This window comes from Triticum aestivum, chromosome 2B (assembly GCF_018294505.1).
Source record: "Triticum aestivum cultivar Chinese Spring chromosome 2B, IWGSC CS RefSeq v2.1, whole genome shotgun sequence".
NCBI classification, from domain to species: domain Eukaryota; kingdom Viridiplantae; phylum Streptophyta; class Magnoliopsida; order Poales; family Poaceae; genus Triticum; species Triticum aestivum.
In genome coordinates this window covers 7962817-7981857 of record NC_057798.1, presented here as the reverse complement: position 1 = coordinate 7981857, position 19041 = coordinate 7962817, and the positions used below count along the sequence as shown (strand labels likewise).

The 19041-nt window shown below is 48.0% G+C and overlaps 1 protein-coding gene, 1 long non-coding RNA gene and 1 pseudogene across 2 annotated transcripts; 2 read left to right on the top strand and 1 right to left on the bottom strand.

The window, feature by feature from the left end:
* The first annotated feature begins 478 nt into the window (after nucleotides 1-478).
* LOC123039891 (uncharacterized) lies at nucleotides 479-2240 on the top strand. Its single transcript, XR_006418005.1, has 2 exons — nucleotides 479-1136; nucleotides 1593-2240. It is a non-coding gene; the product is annotated as an uncharacterized lncRNA (long non-coding RNA).
* Nucleotides 2241-2455: 215 nt separating this feature from the next.
* LOC123039889 (cytochrome P450 89A2-like) lies at nucleotides 2456-4091 on the bottom strand. The gene has a single exon (XM_044462877.1). It carries the CDS (start codon nucleotides 4081-4083, stop codon nucleotides 2668-2670), a length of 1416 nt encoding a protein of 471 aa, XP_044318812.1. The 5' UTR covers nucleotides 4084-4091; the 3' UTR covers nucleotides 2456-2667.
* Nucleotides 4092-15739: 11648 nt separating this feature from the next.
* LOC123038713 (cytochrome P450 89A2-like) lies at nucleotides 15740-17271 on the top strand (annotated as a pseudogene).
* Nucleotides 17272-19041: the final 1770 nt, after the last annotated feature.

The following is a 19041-nucleotide window of genomic DNA, read 5'->3' as shown; positions in this document are numbered from 1 at the left end:
TTCTTTTAATATGCGGTGAACATTTCTATAGTACATAGAAAAAAGAAAAAATAAATGGGAACAATAAGAAAAACCGAACCAAAACCCAAAAAGGAAAACGTAAAACAGAAACAAAACCAGAAAAGAAAATAGGAGGAAACCAAAACGTGGAAGAAAAAAAAATACCAACGGAAGAAATAACAGCGAACGAAACAACCACGCGAACCGTGTAGTAGGCTCCGCTGCGGGCATTTCCTTCTTAACAGTTTGCTGCCCGGGGCCGGCAAATAGGAATGGGAAACGTTTCCGGCCGGACGACCGGCTAACGTTTTGGCCGGTCTCGCACCGCTCACGCATATAGGGACTCGCACGCACTGGCCGCTCCCTTTCTTTTTTACTAGAATAATGTCCGTGCGTCGCAATGAGATATAAATCTTCTAATACATCGGCTTATGATTTACCTATTTATAATAATGCGATTATGTAAATAAATGATCATCAAATTCTGCCCATGAATTATCTTTTTTTATCCGAAGTTTGGTAAGTAAATTAAAGTGGAACTGGTTCAGAAGGTAAGTAAATTAAGTTGATTTATTATTATGCAAGGAAGGTTGGACGAAGAAATGGTGGGAAGAAAGGTGAAATGAGAACCTTATGTTCTTTTTAAGTAGTATAGAGATTCCCTGCACGAACCGCCCGCTCCCCTTCCTTATCTTCTTCTGCGCAAGCACAACCACCAGTTAGTTATCCCCTCGTTTTCCTACTTTTTCTTCATGCACCGCTTCTTTTTTCCCCAAGCTCGCTGATCTCGCCATGGCTGCCAATTTTTTCTGCTGCGCGAGAGAGCACCCACCAGAGGGGCGCCGCCGTTAGGGGCTGTCGCTGCTCGCACCAATCAAGGGTTGCAGCCACGATGCCGTCCCGTCGTTGTTGCGGAGCCAAGAACGGGGGCGCGGTGCCCCGGGGCTGCCATTGATGCAAGCCAAGCACAAGAGATGCGACGGCCATGGAGGGGATGTTGGATGCGTGTTGCAACCGGCTGGCAGAGGAGCTGGGACCGGCGAGGCGAGAAGCTGCAAGCACTTTTCGACCGGTTCTGGAACCAGACGGTGCGAGATCATTTTTGCGGGGACCGGCGACAATTTTTGCTGAAACCGGTAAGAGTTTTTGCTGGCACTGTCAAGATATTTTGTTGCGATCGGCGGAGATGACACATTTTTGCTGGAACTATATTAATTTTTGCTGGAACCGGCAAATGATTTTGCTGCGGCGGCGACTTCTGGAGATTTTGGTTGCTTGAGATTATTTGCTGTGACTAGGCAGCCTCGAAGCATTTTTGCTAGAACCGGCAAATGATTTTGCTACGGTGGCAACTTCCGGAGTTTTTTGTTGCTTGAGATTATTTGTTACGACTTGGCGGCGGCGACGCATTTTGTGCTGGAATCGTGTAAATTTTTAGCTTCAAGCGATTTACTGAGTTTGCTAGTTGCTCAGGCCATTTTGCTGGAAATTGCTATTTTTTTTGCTGGAACCAGTTTTTGGCTTTGCTGGAACTGACGACTGGAGTTCTTTTTTTGTTGAGATGTGTTTTTCGCTTGAATCCGGTGGTGCAGGTCGGCGGTGGCGGCAATCCAAAGGTGGAAACGCTGTGCTACAGTGGGCAGCGCGGGTTGCTGGAACCGAAGTTTGATAGAGCTGCATCCATGGTGGTGGTGATGGAATGACGACGAGGCAAGGAAGGCGTGTGACGACGGCGAATCGGCGGAGAGGCGGAGATCTGGCGGGTCAGGTCGCTCGTCCATGGCTTTCGCGCCCGCTGTGTGTGCTCGCATGATTTGCAGTGGGGAAAAAGAAAGGAAAGGTGTGCCAGGGATGAAAAGTGTTTTGAATCTGATGGTTAAAGGGGCATTAATCGAACGTCGACCGACCCAAATTTGAGCTGGCGCACCGGCCCTATGAGTCGCCAATAGGAATTGCCATTTGGCGCATAGATCACGGGATAGCGTCATGACACGTACCATTATGTTTTTTTCATCAGTTTTGGCAAGGTAGCAGAACCTTCTTGAATCAGTTTTTTTCTCCTTTTATTTGTTTTTTCTTCTGGGTTTTTATTTCTTTTAACTTTTTCATTTTCATTTTCATTTTAGTTTCCTATTCCGTTTTCCTTTTTCTTTCTTTCTTGTCTTTTTATTCCGTTTTCTATTCCATTTCTTGAATCAGCTATAAATTACATTTCTGAAGGTTGCTCTTAAAAATTCAAATGAACACATGTATTTTATAATTTTATTGCTTTTTAATTGTTTTGCGAAGTGTCTTATAATAAACACTCATCAAAGAACCTGGGTCGTTCACTTGTAAAATGAGCACACGCATTTTTATGCATTTCTATTGTTTGTGTCTTGTGTCTTGTGCTTTCCATGTGTTTGCCGAGCCCAACACACGGTAAATTAAAGCACCTATTTGCCTTTGCCGAGTTTTTTTTTTCACTCGGCAGAGGTTTTTTTACACTTGGCAAAGACCTTATCTATCGAGTACCTGTGGAAAAAAAACACTCGGCATATAGTACCATTTTCTCCACATACTGATTGTTTTCGTTTGAGGATGCATGAAATAGTAGATGGACAAACAGAAAAATACACTCAGGTTTATTGAGATTAATGTTATTACAAACTCAAGTTCATCAAAAGATTAAGCGTGTTGCTTGACACGCGCTGAGAGTGGCTTCTTCATCATCTTTAGGAAGCCGTCGAGCTCCGTCATGTCGACGCGGCCGCTGCAGTCCGGCGCCCACTCGAACTCGCGGACAAGCGCGGCGAGGAAGCACTTGATGAGCATCATCCCCATGCCCACGCCAGGGCAGTGCCTGCTCCCCGCACCGAACGGCATCATCCTTATCTCCTTGGACCCCGGCGTCGGCCCGACGTCCTCCGCCTCCCCTCCGGCAAGGAACCGCTCTGGCCGGAACTCGCCGGGGTCGGCCCACATCTTCCTGTCTCGTCCAATGTGGCCTAGGTTGAACATCACTCTCAAGCCGCTGGCTGGCACGGACACGGTGGCGGCGCCACCAACTGCCCTGGCGCCCTCGCCGTGGGCGGCTCGCAAGATGATCGGCACCGGTGGGTGCATGCGGAGGCTCTCCAGCACCACGGCGTTCAGGTACGGCATGCCCGTGCGCAGGCTCTTGCCGCCGGCATCTGCGTCGTCATTGATCTCGCGGCGCAGCTTGTCCTGGACCTCCGGCTGGTCGATGAGGTGGGCGAGGGCCCACTCGGCGCAGGTCACCACCGACCCTGTGCCTGCGCCGAGGAACTCGAACAAGAGCCCGACCAGCTCGGTCTCCCGGAGCGCGCGCCGGGCATCGCCGTCGTCGGCGGGAACGCGGAGATCGAGCAGCGAGTCCACGTATGGCTGGAAAACACCACCGCAAAGCCCAGAATGGGACTGCTTCCGTGCCGCGGCGGCCGCGATCAGGGGGCGGTACAGTTCGGCCTGCCGGCCAAGCAGAGCGGAGATACGGCCAAGCGCCCTCCAGTTGACGAGCTTGGACAACATGGAGCCGTCGAACCTGGGGCTTAGCTCCCCAATGGCGAGCATGGAGTCCCGCGTCACCCTCCCCATGGCGTGCCTGTGGGCGTCATCGACGCTGTCACCAAAGCACAGGCGCGTGGACAGCGCGAATGCCGCGGCGGTGACGGGCCCGCGGACCCGCAGTCCGGCGGCCTTCTCAATCTCACCTCGGGTGGATAGGCCGCCGACGAGGGTCTCGGCGGCCTCCTGCAGCAACGGGGCGAGAGAAGCGAGGCGCGAGGGGTGGAGGATGCCGGAGGCGAGGTTGCACCGGAGCGCCCGCCAGTGCGGGCCGTAGCTCGCCGTGGTCATGTTGTCGTTCCGTCGGCCGTCGCGCAGTGAAGCAAGGAAGACGGGGAAGATCGCCGCCGGACGGCTCGACAAGTCATCGGCGTTCTCGATGAGCGCTCGGTGGGCGACGGCGGGGTCGCTGACGAAGTGGACGGTCGCCTCAGCGCGCGCTCGCCTGTTGTAGCTGCGCAGAAAAGCCATCACGGGCACGGCTAGGAGGCACAGGAGAAGGGCGAGGAGCTCCATTGCTGCTACCTAGCTCCACGTGAATGATCAATCTCTAGCAGCAATCTGTTGGAATATATACATGCATGTCTCGTTTCTATTATACTACTGGTGCACTCTAATTTTTTTTTAACAGAGTACAGTCACCCGCATGCACGCAGACTCTATCCCTATAAGCGCCTTCAAAAGATTAAGCAGGCACATTATTTTGAGATTAACAAAGGTCATAGACGCCTTCGTAATCGACGGGAACATCTTATCTGCTGGACACATGTCATCGGAGGACATGTAATAAATCCAAAAAAAAGGAACACCAATGTCAAATCGAGTCAATTGCAGAAAACTACCACATTTGCGGCTAGGTTTGCGGAAAACCATCAAGTCGGTAATCCGTTGCAAAAAACACTGCGATTTCACTAAACTCTTTGCAGAAAGCACTGATCGAATGATTTGGCCCATTTGATCACTTCCTGACAAGTGGGGCCGGATTGTAGGAGCTTAACTGGACAAAAATTAGCACACCCCCCTAGATATTTACAAAAAACGCAATCAGACCCCCGCCCTTGACAACCACGAAGAACTGGCCCTGCCGTCTGGTACAGCGATGCCCTCGTCAGCGTCGGAGACGGCTACGGCCACGACAAATGACGAGGAGGCAGCTGGGGTGCGCTCGTTTTCGAGGCGTTGGCCTGCCGGTGCTGCAGCAACAATGGCGGCCGGGTCGGCGTCGTGGAGCACGCGCCGGGAGCCGAGGCGGAGGAGCAACTGTTGGGGAACGTAGTAATTTCAAAAAAAATTCCTACGCGCACGCAAGATCATGGTGATGCATAGCAACGAGAGGGGAGAGTGTTGTCCACGTACCCTCATAGACCGAAAGCGGAAGCGTTAGCACAACGCGGTTGATGTAGTCGCACGTCTTCACGATTCGACCAATCAAGTACCGAACGTACGGCACTTCCGAGTTCAGCACACGTTCAGCTCGATGACGTCACTCGAACTCCGATCCAGCCGAGCTTTGAGGGAGAGTTCCGTCAGCACGACGGCATGGTGACAATGATGATGTTCTACCGACGCAGGGTTCGCCTAAGCACCGCTACGATATTATCGAGGTGGAATATGATGGAGGGGGGCACCGCACACGGTTAGGAAATCAATGATCAATTGTTGTGTCTAGAGGTGCCCCCTGCCCCCGTATATAAAGGAGCAAGGGGGGAGGCGGCCGGCCTAGGAGGAGGGCGCGCCAAGGGGGGAGTCCTACTCCCACCGGGAGTAGGACTCCTCCTTTCCTTGTTGGAGTAGGAGAGAAGGAAAGAGGGGGAGAGGGAGCAGCAAAAGGGGGCTGCACCCCTTGTCCAATTCGGACCAGAGGGGGGGAGGGGGGGGGGGGTGCGCGCCTCCTTCCTTTTGGCCTCTCTCCTCTATTCCCGTATGGCCCAATAAGGCCCAATACTTCTCCCCGGCGAATTTCCGTAACTCTCCGGTACTCCGATAAATACCCGAATCACTCAGAACCTTTCCGATGTCCGAGTATAGTCGTCCAATATATCAATCTTTACATCTCGACCATTTCGAGACTCCTCGTCATGTTCCTAATCTCATCCGGGACTCCGAACTCCTTCGGTACATCAAAACACATAAACTCATAATATAACCATCATCTAACTTTAAGCGTGCGGACCCTACGGGTTCAAGAACTATGTAGACATGACCGAGACACGTCTCCGGTCAATAACCAATAGCAGAACCTGGATGCTCATATAAGCTCCCACATATTCTACGGAGATCTTTATCGGTCAAACCGCATAACAACATACGTTGTTCCCTTTGTCATCGGTATGTTACTTGCCTGAGATTCGATCGTCGGTATCTCAATACCTAGTTCAATCTCGTTACCGGCAAGTCTCTTTACTCGTTCCGTAATACATCATCCCGCAACTAACTCATTAGTTACAACGCTTGCAAGGCTTATAGTGATGTGCATTACCGAGTGGGCCCAGAGATACCTCTCCGACAATCGGAGTGACAAATCCTAATCTCGAAATACGCCAACCCAACAAATACCTTCGGAGACACCTGTAGAGCACCTTTATAATCACCCAGTTGCGTTGTGACGTTTGGTAGCACACAAAGTGTTTCTCTGGTAAACGGGAGTTGCATAATCTCATAGTCATAGGAACATGTATGAGTCATGAAGAAAGCAATAGCAGAATACTAAACGATCAAGTGCTAAGCTAACAGAATGGGTCAAGTCAATCACATCATTCTCCTAATGATGTGATCCCGTTAATCAAATGACAACTCATGTCTATGGTTAGAAAACATAACCATCTCTAATTAACGAGCTAGTCAAGTAGAGGCATACTAGTGACACTCTGTTTGTCTATGTATTCACACATGTATTATGTTTCCGGTTAATACAATTCTAGCATGAATAATAAACATTTATCATGAAATAAGGAAATAAATAATAACTTTATTATTGCCTCTAGGGCATATTTCCTTCAGCAACACCCTCCTCCGACGTGGTCAAGGGTGGGGGTGGAGGGGAAGCAGGCGACGAGCTGAGTCCACCTGCTGGACAAGTTGTTTCCGTCGCCCTCCTCCACGAAGGAGGACGAGCTCGAACCAGAGGCCCCTCCGGCGCCGTCCACATTAGAAGCTCAGGTAGGAGCAGTGCACGGCGGCTCAGGGCGTCCACGCCATGGAGAGAGGGCGGCGGGTGGGCTTCCAGCGGCGGCGGCGCGGTCAGCTGCGAGGGCGTGGCGCGGGTGGGCTTCCGGCGGCGGCGGCGCGGTCAGCTGCGAGGGCGCGCGGCGGCTTCCTCCTCCTGATTGGAGAATGCGGAGCAAAGCGGCCGCCGCCAGCGGCGGCATTGCGGCTGTTCCGGCTGTGAGGGCGGCGGCAGCGGGAGACCTGAGCCGCCGTGCCGGCATCCCGGCCTGGGCACCACCGTGCCGGACGGATGGCAGCAGCGCGGCGGCGGGCGCGTAGTGGATAGGGCGTATGTGTTCCATGGGGAGGGTTTGATTGCTTTTGTTTTTTAGATCTAGGGGTGTATGTGTTATTTTTTTTGCTAAGTCAATTCCTTACAATCTGGCCCCACCTGTAAGAAAATGATTAAACAGGCCAAATCATCCGATCAGTGTTTTTTGCAACGACTTAAAAATTTTCCGGTGTTTTCTGCAACCGATTGACGAGTTGGTGGTTTCCTGCAAACCTAGCTGCAAATGTGGTGATTTCTTGCAATTGACTCAGACAAATCTAGTACTCTGTACTTGAATCCTGGTGGACTGAGGATAACACAGTCCTTCTAATCATCCAAGTATAGACAGATGCATATCTACTACACTAATCATACTCCCACAAAATAATAGCAATGACATGCATCTATAACACTTCTCGTTAATTAGACCACTTTTTAAGAGTAGCTAGCTTTTCTTATCGAGTGCTGAACTGCTGATAAGGCCAGTTCGAGCTGCCGTGGAAGTCTCTCCCAGTCTAGGTGTTTAGAATAGCTGATTGTACCAGGCTTAGAGTATCTCTAGCAGACTTCTTAAAAAGGCCAAACCTGTAAAATTTTGATGGGTTTATGGTTTCAGACCATTTTTATTCAGAACAGACGCGGTAAAACTCCACGGACCTTTAAACATTTTAAGGGCCACCGAAAACGCGAGCCTCCGACCCATACTTCAACACGCCCGAGGATGGTATACACGCCACGAACTGAAAGATTCCGCCGCCCTCTCCACGCGCGCCGCCGTCTGTACCACCCGTTTCCAGCAGCCGATTTCTCCCAGCTCCAACAAAATTCTGCACTGCAAAAAGATCCAGCCCATGCGTGCTGCCATGGCTGATCCCGTTCGCGCTCGACGCGAGGAAGAGGAACGGGATGCGGGCCTGGGGCCGGGCTCGCGTGTGCGTGCGGCCATGGTGGGCGGGCGGATGCGATCCTGGGGCCGGGCTCGCGTGTGCGTGCGGCCATGGCGGGCCGGAGGATGCGATCCTGGGGCCGGGCTCGCGCACTCGGGGAGCAGCCCCGAACTCCTCCCGAGGCGCCAGCTCGTGGCGGCGGTGCGTGGGCAGCGCTGGTAGGGGTGGTGGTGCGCGGGATTGCGGCGGAGAGCGGATGGGCGGCGGAGACGCTCTTTTAAGGGCCAGTTTAGTGTATCTATTCTGTCATGACTGTTTTCAGCCCGTAAAACCAGTTTTAGACGCCCTGTATACATGTTTTAAAGGTTAAACTTTTACAGTGTCTACTAGAGATGCCCTGTGTGAAGCATTAAACTGAAGAATGAGCTTGGTGGACCAGGGGCGGACAAACCACGCCACTACTAGAATCTGATTTTGTATTGAGTTTCAAAACTCTGCCATGTTCATTCTATCGGGAGCTCGGCAAAGTTTATATCGGTCGAGTTTGATTTAACTCGGTAGTGAAAAACAACTCGAAAAACTCCATACTTTTCCTAGTTCCAACAAAAATCGACTCAGCAAACAAATAAACTCAGCATAATCTCAAGTTCGCCGAGTTCCCGACAAACATAACTCGGCAAAGTCTGACTGGCGGGCCCTGCTGTAGAGCAGGCAACAGAGCCGTGACGATAGTCTTTCTTTGCCGAGTTTCGGCTAACTGATACTCGGCAAACATTTTCTCTTTTGATTTATTTAAATGGGAATTCCAGGGGTCACAACTTTGCCGAGTTGCTTCTGTACGAGACTCGGCAAACATTTTCTATTTTTTATTTTCTGAAATTAGAATCCTATGGGTCACACTTTACTGAGTTGCGTCCCTAGAAAACTCGGCAAAAACTGACAGGTGGGCATACAAAGGCTGTGTTTAGTCCCGCCTCGCCGCACGAGGCACGCTTAAATAGCCGTGTCGGCAGACGATGGTGAGCTTCTGTTGTTGCATCAGGTCCATCAATTCTTGTTGTGTGAACGAGGCAGCTTGACACTAGATTGCATTTCATCAACTGATGATTGTTCATCGAGTGTCAAGTTCACCTCGTTCACGTACGTTGATAGCCCTCTACAATGAAATTGATTTTCAAAATTTTGTTTTATTATGCCAGACTAGCTACTAGCCACCTGTTGTATGTGGATGGTTTTGTTATAGATCAAGTTTTTTTTTCCTCGGCCGAGATTTTCAAAAACCGGCCTTTACAATACCTGTTGGGATTGGTACCTTATTTTCAATTTATTTGAATTCAAACGTCTTACTAATGTCAAATAGCGATGGTATGCCCCGCATGGTGGTTACATGCGCAACGTATGCCCCGCGTAGAGAGTCCCCATTTTACCAACTACCTGATGATGCGCGGAAGGGCGGCTCGAACCTGTGATACTTCGAAAAAAGCAAGGTGCGTTGGCCACTTGAACAGAAAGCCCTTCGTGTACATTTATGGTTTGATGTAATATTATTTCAATCTAAAGTTTTTTGTGTTCGAAATTCATTTGAAATTTTGGGGAAAAAGTTCAAAAAAATTCTTAGATTTTCTGGAAACTGGTCTTTGGTCCCTTCCGGAAAAACCAGAATCGAGAAAATAAACTTGTTATATATTCAAAGATGTTTGATTCTACCATTTCAAAATGGGCCTAATTGTAGCCTAGGTGGTTAAGTAATAACTTAGAAATAGTTATTTCATGGTACCGGGAACGAATCTCCATATTTAGACTGAATGCTGCATATTTAGGGATAATCTTTTTCGAAAAGGGGTGCTTTATTACTTAAAAGATTTAAGCATTACACCCGGCCTTTGCATAACTAAGATGCACACAGCCAAATAAGATCCTCTCACACAAAATAAAAATAAAAAGGCGAATTAGAATGAAACATGTAGAGTCCGTATAATGCCTAAAGCGGAGGGGGCAAATCCTTAAATCATGCTGCCATCCATGTTGGGTAAAAGTTTCCCTCGCCGTAGCCTCCAATCATGTACAATTTTAGGGATAATCTAGAAACATGTGTTCTCAATCTTTCTGACCTGCTCCTAAAGTCGAAAGAATTGAAAATCAGTCATTCACAACAATTGGTGAATGATTATTACACGAAAATCCAAGGGATTAGTATAGTTCATTTTCCGAAATCGATTTGATAGAAAAGAATGGATTCAGTCTTACATATGTACACCGGAAAATTTGCTTCACATATGGTAAAATTGTCCCAAATAAATCTATTGTGAGAGTAAACAAAACACATAAATAAATTACCAACACATGTACACGATGACTTCTTTAACCCCCAAAATAGAAGACTGAATGCTAACTTCTATCATTCCCAACATAAAAATATAAATAAATATATTGGTTGATATTTTGAATCAATTTTTTTCTCCTTCAAGCATTTTATGGACCGGTTTCTTGATTTAGGTGATGTGATGTGCATTTTAGTTTCCGTTTATAAACCTTTTATGTACAAGTAAATTCTGAAAAGTGCAACTTGAGCTTAGTAAAAAGCTAAAAAAAATATAGTTCACCTTTTTAGAAATCGACTTAGGCAGAACCTGATAAGGCAATCTCAGACGAGTAGGATAACAAAACTGTAAAGCATTATTAGGCCACTTTGCATGCTTTACTTATGAGTCGTTACACATATAGCTAGATATATGTAATAATTATATGTAGGCCCATGCACCACACGTTCTCTCCAGAAACGTAGCTTGTACTGTATAGTTTTATACCCATGCATCACACGTTCTCCCTAAAAAATGTAGCACACCTGCTTCCACTTGATAAAGTGCAAATAATACAGCACACTGCATAAAACCAACCCTATCTAGCCTAGAAAAGAAAAGGAACCAAGGGAAAGAAGGATGTAAGTGTAGTTTATTGATGTGATAAATCATTGACGTCAACTGTTAGGTGTGAGTGGTCATGCCAAATATTATATCACTCCTAATCATCTTTAGCATGATTGTAGTTGATCGTTTTTCCTTTTTCCTTTTCTCTATTGAAAAGCCCAAATCTCCTGGGATTTGCATTCAGGTGACAAAGAGAATGAAAACCAGAGGCCTAGGCCTACAATAGTCATCTTGTTCACCAACTACGAGACACCGACAATAGCATGGGACTCAACCAAAAACTATGCTTGAGTTCTATAGGCATGATGCGACCATCAGACATCGACCGCTAAGCTTAGTAGTTATATGAGGACGTACAATGTCATGAGAGCCCTAGAGAGAATGTCATTTTGGCTCGGTACATATAGAGCTTAGATTTTTCTTTAATGAATGATATTTACGGGCTAGGAGGCACAAGAGAAGGCCAAGAAGCTCCATTGTTGTGAATAATCGAGCTCCATGGGTATGTTCTACATGCATTTCTCTATATTAACGTACTTGACTAACGACACATGAGAAGCCGATAGTATGTACGCAAATCTACTCCACTAAGCAAAGTTGTAGTGGTGTAGTTGGATGGATAATTCCGGTGAAGATATATATCCCGATATATAGCCTCATGATCGATGTCCATGATCATGCTAGACATTAAGTTAACTCACCTAACATTTCTCATTAGTTCACTTTTCAGTAGCCTTCTGATTACACCATTAGCCACCTAACCAAGTGGTTCGGTTCGAGATTCATATATGCATGTATAGTTGTACCACTTTGGAATATTCTTAATGTAGCTTTGTCTATATAGGTTTTTTTGCGACGATGTTAACAGCCACCAATCAAGATCTTCTCATTACTTCCCCGCGAAAAAAAAGATCTTCTCATTACTATTGTACTTGCACAAATCGATCTGGATCTTCAAATTGAACGATATTGAGAACTTGGCAGTAGCCTACTCGCAAGGGTACAAAGTGGTGTAGCCTGCGCCCAGGGTTCAAATCCCGTCGGGAGCGAATTTCTGGTGCCTCACCCGGGTGGCCTTCTTCTATAAAAATATGTCTTGGGTGCTAGTGCCCATGGATCTCTTTTTTATTTATAAAATTGAATGATATTTAGTGGCAGATTAGAAATATATGTTCCTTTGTTGATTAAATATATTGCCGTTACTCATACATAATGCAATTTTTTTAACTCCAATAACCAACATAAAAACATAACTCTAACTACTACAATTCCCTAATATTAATGTTTAAAATTTTGAATGAAACAAATTTTCTCCTTTCAGGATGGCTATGGATTGTGATTAAGGTGTTTTTCTGTGCATTTTATATGCCCTTTATGAAGTGCAAGGGGGTATGACATATTGAACTGTGTATGTGAAAGTAGATTCTGAAAATAGAACCTTAGTTCAGTAAAAAAAAATACCATTCCATTGAACAGAAACCGACTTAGATGTCAAACAACTAGGATAGCAAATCCATATATCTTTGGGCCACATTTGCATGCTTCATATAGAGTTGGTTCCACATGTAGTTATACATACCACTACTTACTGGTTAGCAAAATTTGAAAGCTCCGAACCCATTTTGGATGATGATTACGATGATGTATCGATAAAGACACACACACACACACACACACACACACACACACACACAGAGAGAGAGAGAGAGAGAGAGAGAGAGAGAGAGGGGTGTTCGGAGGGCATAATGTGATGCAATTTAGCCGTGTTCATATTTTCTTTGCCGGGCATAATCTCCCACTGATTCCATTTAAGTATAATCCTTTTTAATGACATTTAAGTGTAATCCTTTCATTAATTACCATGACGTCCTCACCCGTTTTAGTCAGGAATAAAATCCTTCCTTTTCTAATTTAGTAGCCCCAACACATTGAAGCCTACAAATCCTTCCTTTTAATTATCCCACCTTTTTACCTTAAATCCTTCATGTAGAATTTATTAAGACCACAATATTTTTTTTAGTTATTCCACCAGTTTACCCATAATCCTTTCTTTAATTAGCCACACCCGTTTAAATATTCTATTTAAGCCCACAATCCTTCCTTTAGTTAGCTCATTTGCTTAATTAGCTCGCCCTAGACATGATGACTACCACTCGTATATTTAGAGCGAGTGGGGATTAGTAAATGTAAAAGGCGCATAAGTCGTTGGTTGTTACATCGAAGAGCTAGACAGGAGGTCCTGTGTTCAATTCCACAATGTTGATTTATTTTGACCCAATTATTTTTCACGGTCTCTATGAAAGCCCAATAAAAGGCCCATCAATATACAAGTACGTTGCCCAGATCGCTTAGTGTGTGTACGAGCCAACAATATGAAACTTTAGTGTGCACTCAAACTTAACTAAAAGGACTAAACCAAACCAAGAATGCCTATTCCCTTTAATAGTAGGTATAGATATGTAAAATTATACCCATGCACCAGATGTCCCTAGAGAAATGTAGAAGACACACGCTAGATGTTTATATACCCATGCACTACACGCTCCTTACAGAAAACGTAGCACACCTGCTCCCACTTGATAAAGCGCAAATAATACAGCACACTGAAGGCACTAGTCTAGATAAGAAGAAAAGAACCAAACCAAATATGGAAGGAAATGTTAGTAACATAGATGTCATAAATCAATGTCGTCAATTGTTAAGTGTGAGTGGTCAAGCCAATAATATATTAGTTCTAACCATTTTTAGCATGATTCTGATGGATCGGTTAAGTTTTCTATTTCTTTCTTTGAAAAGGTCAACTCTCTTTGTATCTCCACTCGACTTGCAAAGATTAAGAAAAAACCACGCCTACAATAGTCGCCTTATCCATCGTCTACCCAACACCAAGAATAGTATGGACCCAACCTAAAAGTATGTTTAAGTTATTGGATGGTTATTTTTTGGATCACTCATGGCCTCTGCGTTGTATAATGCACACTACCATCTTTATTAGAGCAATATAACAAACATTTGTAACAATACCAGAAACAACCAAAAAAGCTAAACATAGTCGGCCACTAACAGGATCACATGACTCATACACATAACATACTATTGTATCCTCATCCAATAGGGTTGAATATCCGGTACTACCGCCTGCCAACGGTTGCACTACAGAACATAGCGGCGTTCATTCCTCTTGTAGAGAGCACCACATAATGATATTAGTTTGCAAGGTAAACTGCATCTTTTTTTGAAAAGTTTCTTATGTTAAAAACACAACCATTGCGGCAATTTCAAATTGCCCATAGTAAGGCACAAACTCCTAGCTGGATATGTACCCTAAGCTTGGAGTCAATGCAGCCAACCAAATCCAGAACTAATTTGTTATAAGAGCATCTCCAACCGCGCCCCCAAGCGCCCCCCCCCCTCCCCCGGGCCACTTTTTCTGTGCCGGCAATGTAAAAAGGGCAAAACACGGCTCAGCCGTGCCCCCCAAGCGTCCCAAGACCTCAAAATAGTGCCGGCAAATCTAGGCGAAACCCAGTGCGCTGGGGGGCTGTTGGGGGCGCCCGCGAAAGCAACAACCAATCTTATTCCCCCACGCGTCCTATTTCTTGGCCCACCCAATCACTTTTTGCTTAATGATTGTCCTGAGGGAACCAACGGCTGGGAAAACGTACTCGCGCTTCATCCGGCGAAAATGTTTTGCCCCCCAGGATGTGCTATTTTTGGCCCGGCGATTGCCCTGGGGGCCTCCAATGGCTGGAGATGCTCTAATATTCAGTGTAGACAGGTAAAAATCTGCATAGATCATAAGCTAGAGGAGACCGACATACATCCAAGATAGAAAAGGATGATGATTTGTTTCTTACAGGTCACAGACGACAACACATTTTTACATCCCTGCTACCTATGAAGTTATATATATGGACGTGATGTGTCCTTGAAATGTCATCATCGAGGACTAAGTAGCAATAATACTCCTTCCTTTAATAATATAATGTGTATAGTCTTTCCAAGAATCAAACGCTGGGAATTTTGAGAGAATTTATTGATAAAATACCAAATAAATACAATTTAAACATGTCTCATTGTGTATTTAATTATATTTATTTGATATTGTAGACTTATATATTTTTCTCTATAAAATTGGTCAAAATTTTATGTAGTTCTATTTCATAATAAAATTATGTGCACTATCTCATGGAACAGATAAATTACTAAAGATGCTATGACAATGGTGCAAGTAGTACATGTGATCTTAGGGAGATCAACATTTTGGCTCCGGGGCTACTAGAAAAGTGTCAAAAAGATATCTATGAGTTTCATAATAAATTATTTTTTTCTGTGCGGACATATATGTTTTCTATGCCTATATGTAATGTTTTTTAAAATGTTATTTTTTGTAGTCTGCTAGAAAATATAATTTTTTGGTCAAACATAGCGACAAAGTGATTGATATATTTGGATTTTCTTGTTTACACCACATATATAAATATACTGTTTATTGTTGGAAATTCATATGCAAATAGTAATACATGCATGATTATTTCAGAAATTTTTATATCCAAAAACTACGTTTTCCTATTTTCAGAAAAAAGGGTACATGTAGCTTTAATTTGCTATATATAACTATCCTGAAGAAAAAAAACGCTTCTCTTTCCTCCTCCACAAGAAAAGAGCTTAGTCTTTCCTTCTCCTTCTGTCGGCGCCACCGCCGGTCCGCCCCATTTCCGATGGCCGTTGGGTCATGGAGGTGTGGGAGATCTCGGACCCCGCCAGCGGGAGGGACCCTGTTCTCGTTCTTATTAGATTGAGCGTCTTGGTTGGGGCTGTGTTGCGGCGACAATGTCCCTCAGAAGGAATAATGTCTCCCACGTTCTATCTCTGTCCTGATGGCGCGTGTAGCGTCGTCGGAGGGCGTGTGGAGGTGTGTCTCCGTCAGATCTCGCTTGATTCAGTCGGTGCCAGTCTTCGGTGGATCAGTTTGGATCTGGTCTTCGTTTGGGTGTTTATTGGTTTGATCATTCTGATCTAAGGCTTCACCGGCGATGGTTGCTTTTTGGTGCGTTGGTCCTTATTGTAGTAGCACAACAACTTCCCGACTGTCTACTACAATAAGGTTTGCTCGGCTCCGTGAGGGAGGGGCGACGACAGCGGTGTGATTTCGCCGACAACTTCTCAGACCGCCCGTTGGCGCCCTTCCTGGTGGCCCTGGAGAACAGCCGCGGACGGGGCGAGAGCCTGGCATCCGTGCCCCACGGCCCGCTCTGGCGTGCCTTCCGGTGCAACATCACGGCGGAGACGCTCCACCCGTCGCGCCTCACCTCGGCATCCGGGGCCTCGTATGGATAGTTGGCTCAGGTCGTTAGCGAGGCTCACGGGATAGGCTTGGTGAATGGCGATATGTTGGAGTGCAGCCGCGTGGGCGCGTAGGAGCGCGTCCTGTGCGCGGCAGCACATGCGGATCGTGGCCGTGTGATCCGGAGGAGTTGGGTACGGGGTAGCGCGTGCATCCGTATAAACTCCATCCCCTTGTACTGCTTGTAGTGAGAGCCAGCGATGTAGCCATTATTAAAAAGATAAAGAAGATTAGGGCGTGTGTGCGTCGGCCCGGAATTTGTTGTGCTTGTGTCTTTTTCTACCTCTAGCTGAGAGTGAGAGAGGGCTGCGGTTCCAACATCCAGGGCCATCGTCCGTGCGTGGACTCGCTCGTCGACCTCCGTGTGCCCGGTGGAAGCAAGGATGCCACTGACAGTGCAGACCGGCGCGCCGTTAGGGACGACGAGTTGGTGAACCTCGTGTCGGACGGTGGTGGCATGCGTCGAGTGGACCCTCGCCCACCTCGTCATCGACCAGGAGGTCCAGAGAAAGCTCCGTGACGAGGTCAAAGACGGCGACGGCGGGAACGAGGTGGACGGCTCCTCCAAGTCCAGCAGGAGCCTGATCCGTATCGGAACGCCGTGGTGCTGGAGAGCCTCCGCATGCACCCGCTGGTGCCCTTCGTCCAGCGCCACGTCCAGCCCGACGCCGCCGGCCGGGTGCTCCGAGTCGCCGGTGGAACCACGACCAGCGACTTGTTCGTGCAGTTCACAGTGGGCGACATCGGGAGGGACGAGAAGACGTGGACCGACCCCGACGAGTTCCGGCCGGAGCGGTTAATGCCCGGCGGCGAGGCGGAGGACGTCGGGCCTTTGCCGGGGACCAAGGAGATCAGGATGATGCCATTCGGCGCGGGCATAGGTTCTGCCCGGGCATGGGTCTGGCCATGATGAACATCAAGTGCTTCTTGGCCGCGCTCGTGCGTGAGTTCGAGTGGGCGCCGCCGACGGAGGGCTGCGACGGCGTCGACCTGACCGAGCTCAACAGTTTCATCAAGTCGATGGAGACGCCGCTTTCCGCGCGTCTCACGCCTGCACGCACGTAATTAATCCTCATGAAATCAAACCTTCGAAGTGTGTGAATAAATACGGGGCTCAACTAAGGCTTGTTTGTGCTGCTTTCTACTTTTGGGAAATACAGTATAAAACCTGCATGCAGTTTGCCATGGTTACCTTTGAAAGATGGGGAATGTTATTGTGCTGACCTTGGATCGACCAAGTTTTTATTTAGGAGCGCAATGTACGTCGTCCTCGCCTCGCCGGTGAGTCCAAGACGGTGTTTTTCTTGGATCGACCAAGTTCCGCCATCTACTTGCCATCTGCTTTTAGGCATTAAGGCCAACTCCACCGTAAGACCCCAAATGAACGTCCGATTTGTCTTGATTTCGTCCGTTTAAAGTAGCGATGGATGTAAAAACGGACACGCATATTCGCTTCTTGCTGGAGGCGCCCAACGCGGCGACTAGCCCAAACTGTCCGCCTCGCCCACGTGCCCACGCATGCGCCTGCAGCCGCCCTCGCGCCGTGCTTGCCGCTCGCCCAGTCACGCTGCGCTCGCCGCCGAAGCTGCCGCGAGCCGCGGCGCCGCGCCCGCTCGGCCCTGCAGCCGCCGCGAGCAGCCGCAGCCGCCGCGCCTCACCCTCGCCCCGCCCGCCTCGCCGCCGCCTGCTCCAAGCCGCGCGCCCGCTCGTGCGCTCGCCTCGCCCCGCTCGCGCCAGCCTCGCTCCGCTTGCCTCGCCGCCGCCGTTCCAAGCCGCGCCCGCGCCGCCCCCTGCACGCGCGCCTGCAGCCGCGCCCGCCTCTGCACGCCTCGCCGCGGCCCCGAGCCCCCGAGCACCGCGCGACCCTGCCGGCCCCGCGCACGCCTCGCCGCGGCCCCGCCTCCCCGGCTGCGAGCCTGCGCCGCCTCGCCCACGGCACGGCCCCGCCTGCTTGCCTGCGCGCGGCCACGCCCGGCCGGCCATCGAACTGCATGTCGAGCAGGAGGTACAGAGAAAAGGAGGAGAGAGAAAGGGATGGGTGGGTGGGTGGGCTCCTTTGGTTTCATTGACAGGCGGGCCAGGGGTCACATTGAAGCGGACGAGGCCGGACGAGGACGCAGCCCAAAGTGTCCGACAGCTTAAATTTGCGCCCAGGATGGGGCGAGACGGACAAGAAACAGGCGCTTTTTACAGATAGGGTCGTGCATTGGGCCGTCTCATATGTCCGTTTAACCCCAAACGGACAGACCCGGACAATTCGGGGTCGTGCGGTGGAGTTGGCCTAAGGGTGAATGGTGCGTTGACGATGGACGTTCAGTTGGAGTTGGAGTTGTCTTCAGAGGTGTTCGGCGTAGGTCGAGACGTTGTGTTGTTGATCAGCTTTGGATAGGCACTTCTGCTTCGTATTTGTGTTGTCTGTGGAGGTTGTCTTTGGACTAGCTTGGTGTGAAGTTGTGTTACACTTGTTATTCGTTGCAACTTATAATTCTTTTGTATTTGAATTCCGCCCTCAATAAAAATATTGTACACCTAGACGTACTCTTGAAAATAAATAAATTATGCTGACCTTCTCTGGAAAGGCATGTCAAAACGAACATTTTTTTATGTCAATTCACGCTGTCACGAGAAAGACAAATTCCTTCTGAAAGCACCATAAATCCTGGCAAAAAAAAATATAGAAAGAACAGATTTGCCATGCTCGCTAATGAAATTTGCCACCCACGGCGACAAATTGCCATACAAAACGTTCAAATTTGCCATGCTCCCAGCAACCCTTCGCTACTTGAGTCGGTTCTGGGAATATTTGTTCGTGGTACACATCCAACTACTATTAGG

Excerpts from the sequence above, each read along its gene's own strand:
- LOC123039889 (XM_044462877.1), bottom strand. The coding sequence starts at position 4,083 with ATGGAGCTCCTCGCCCTTCTCCTGTGCCTCCTAGCCGTGCCCGTGATG.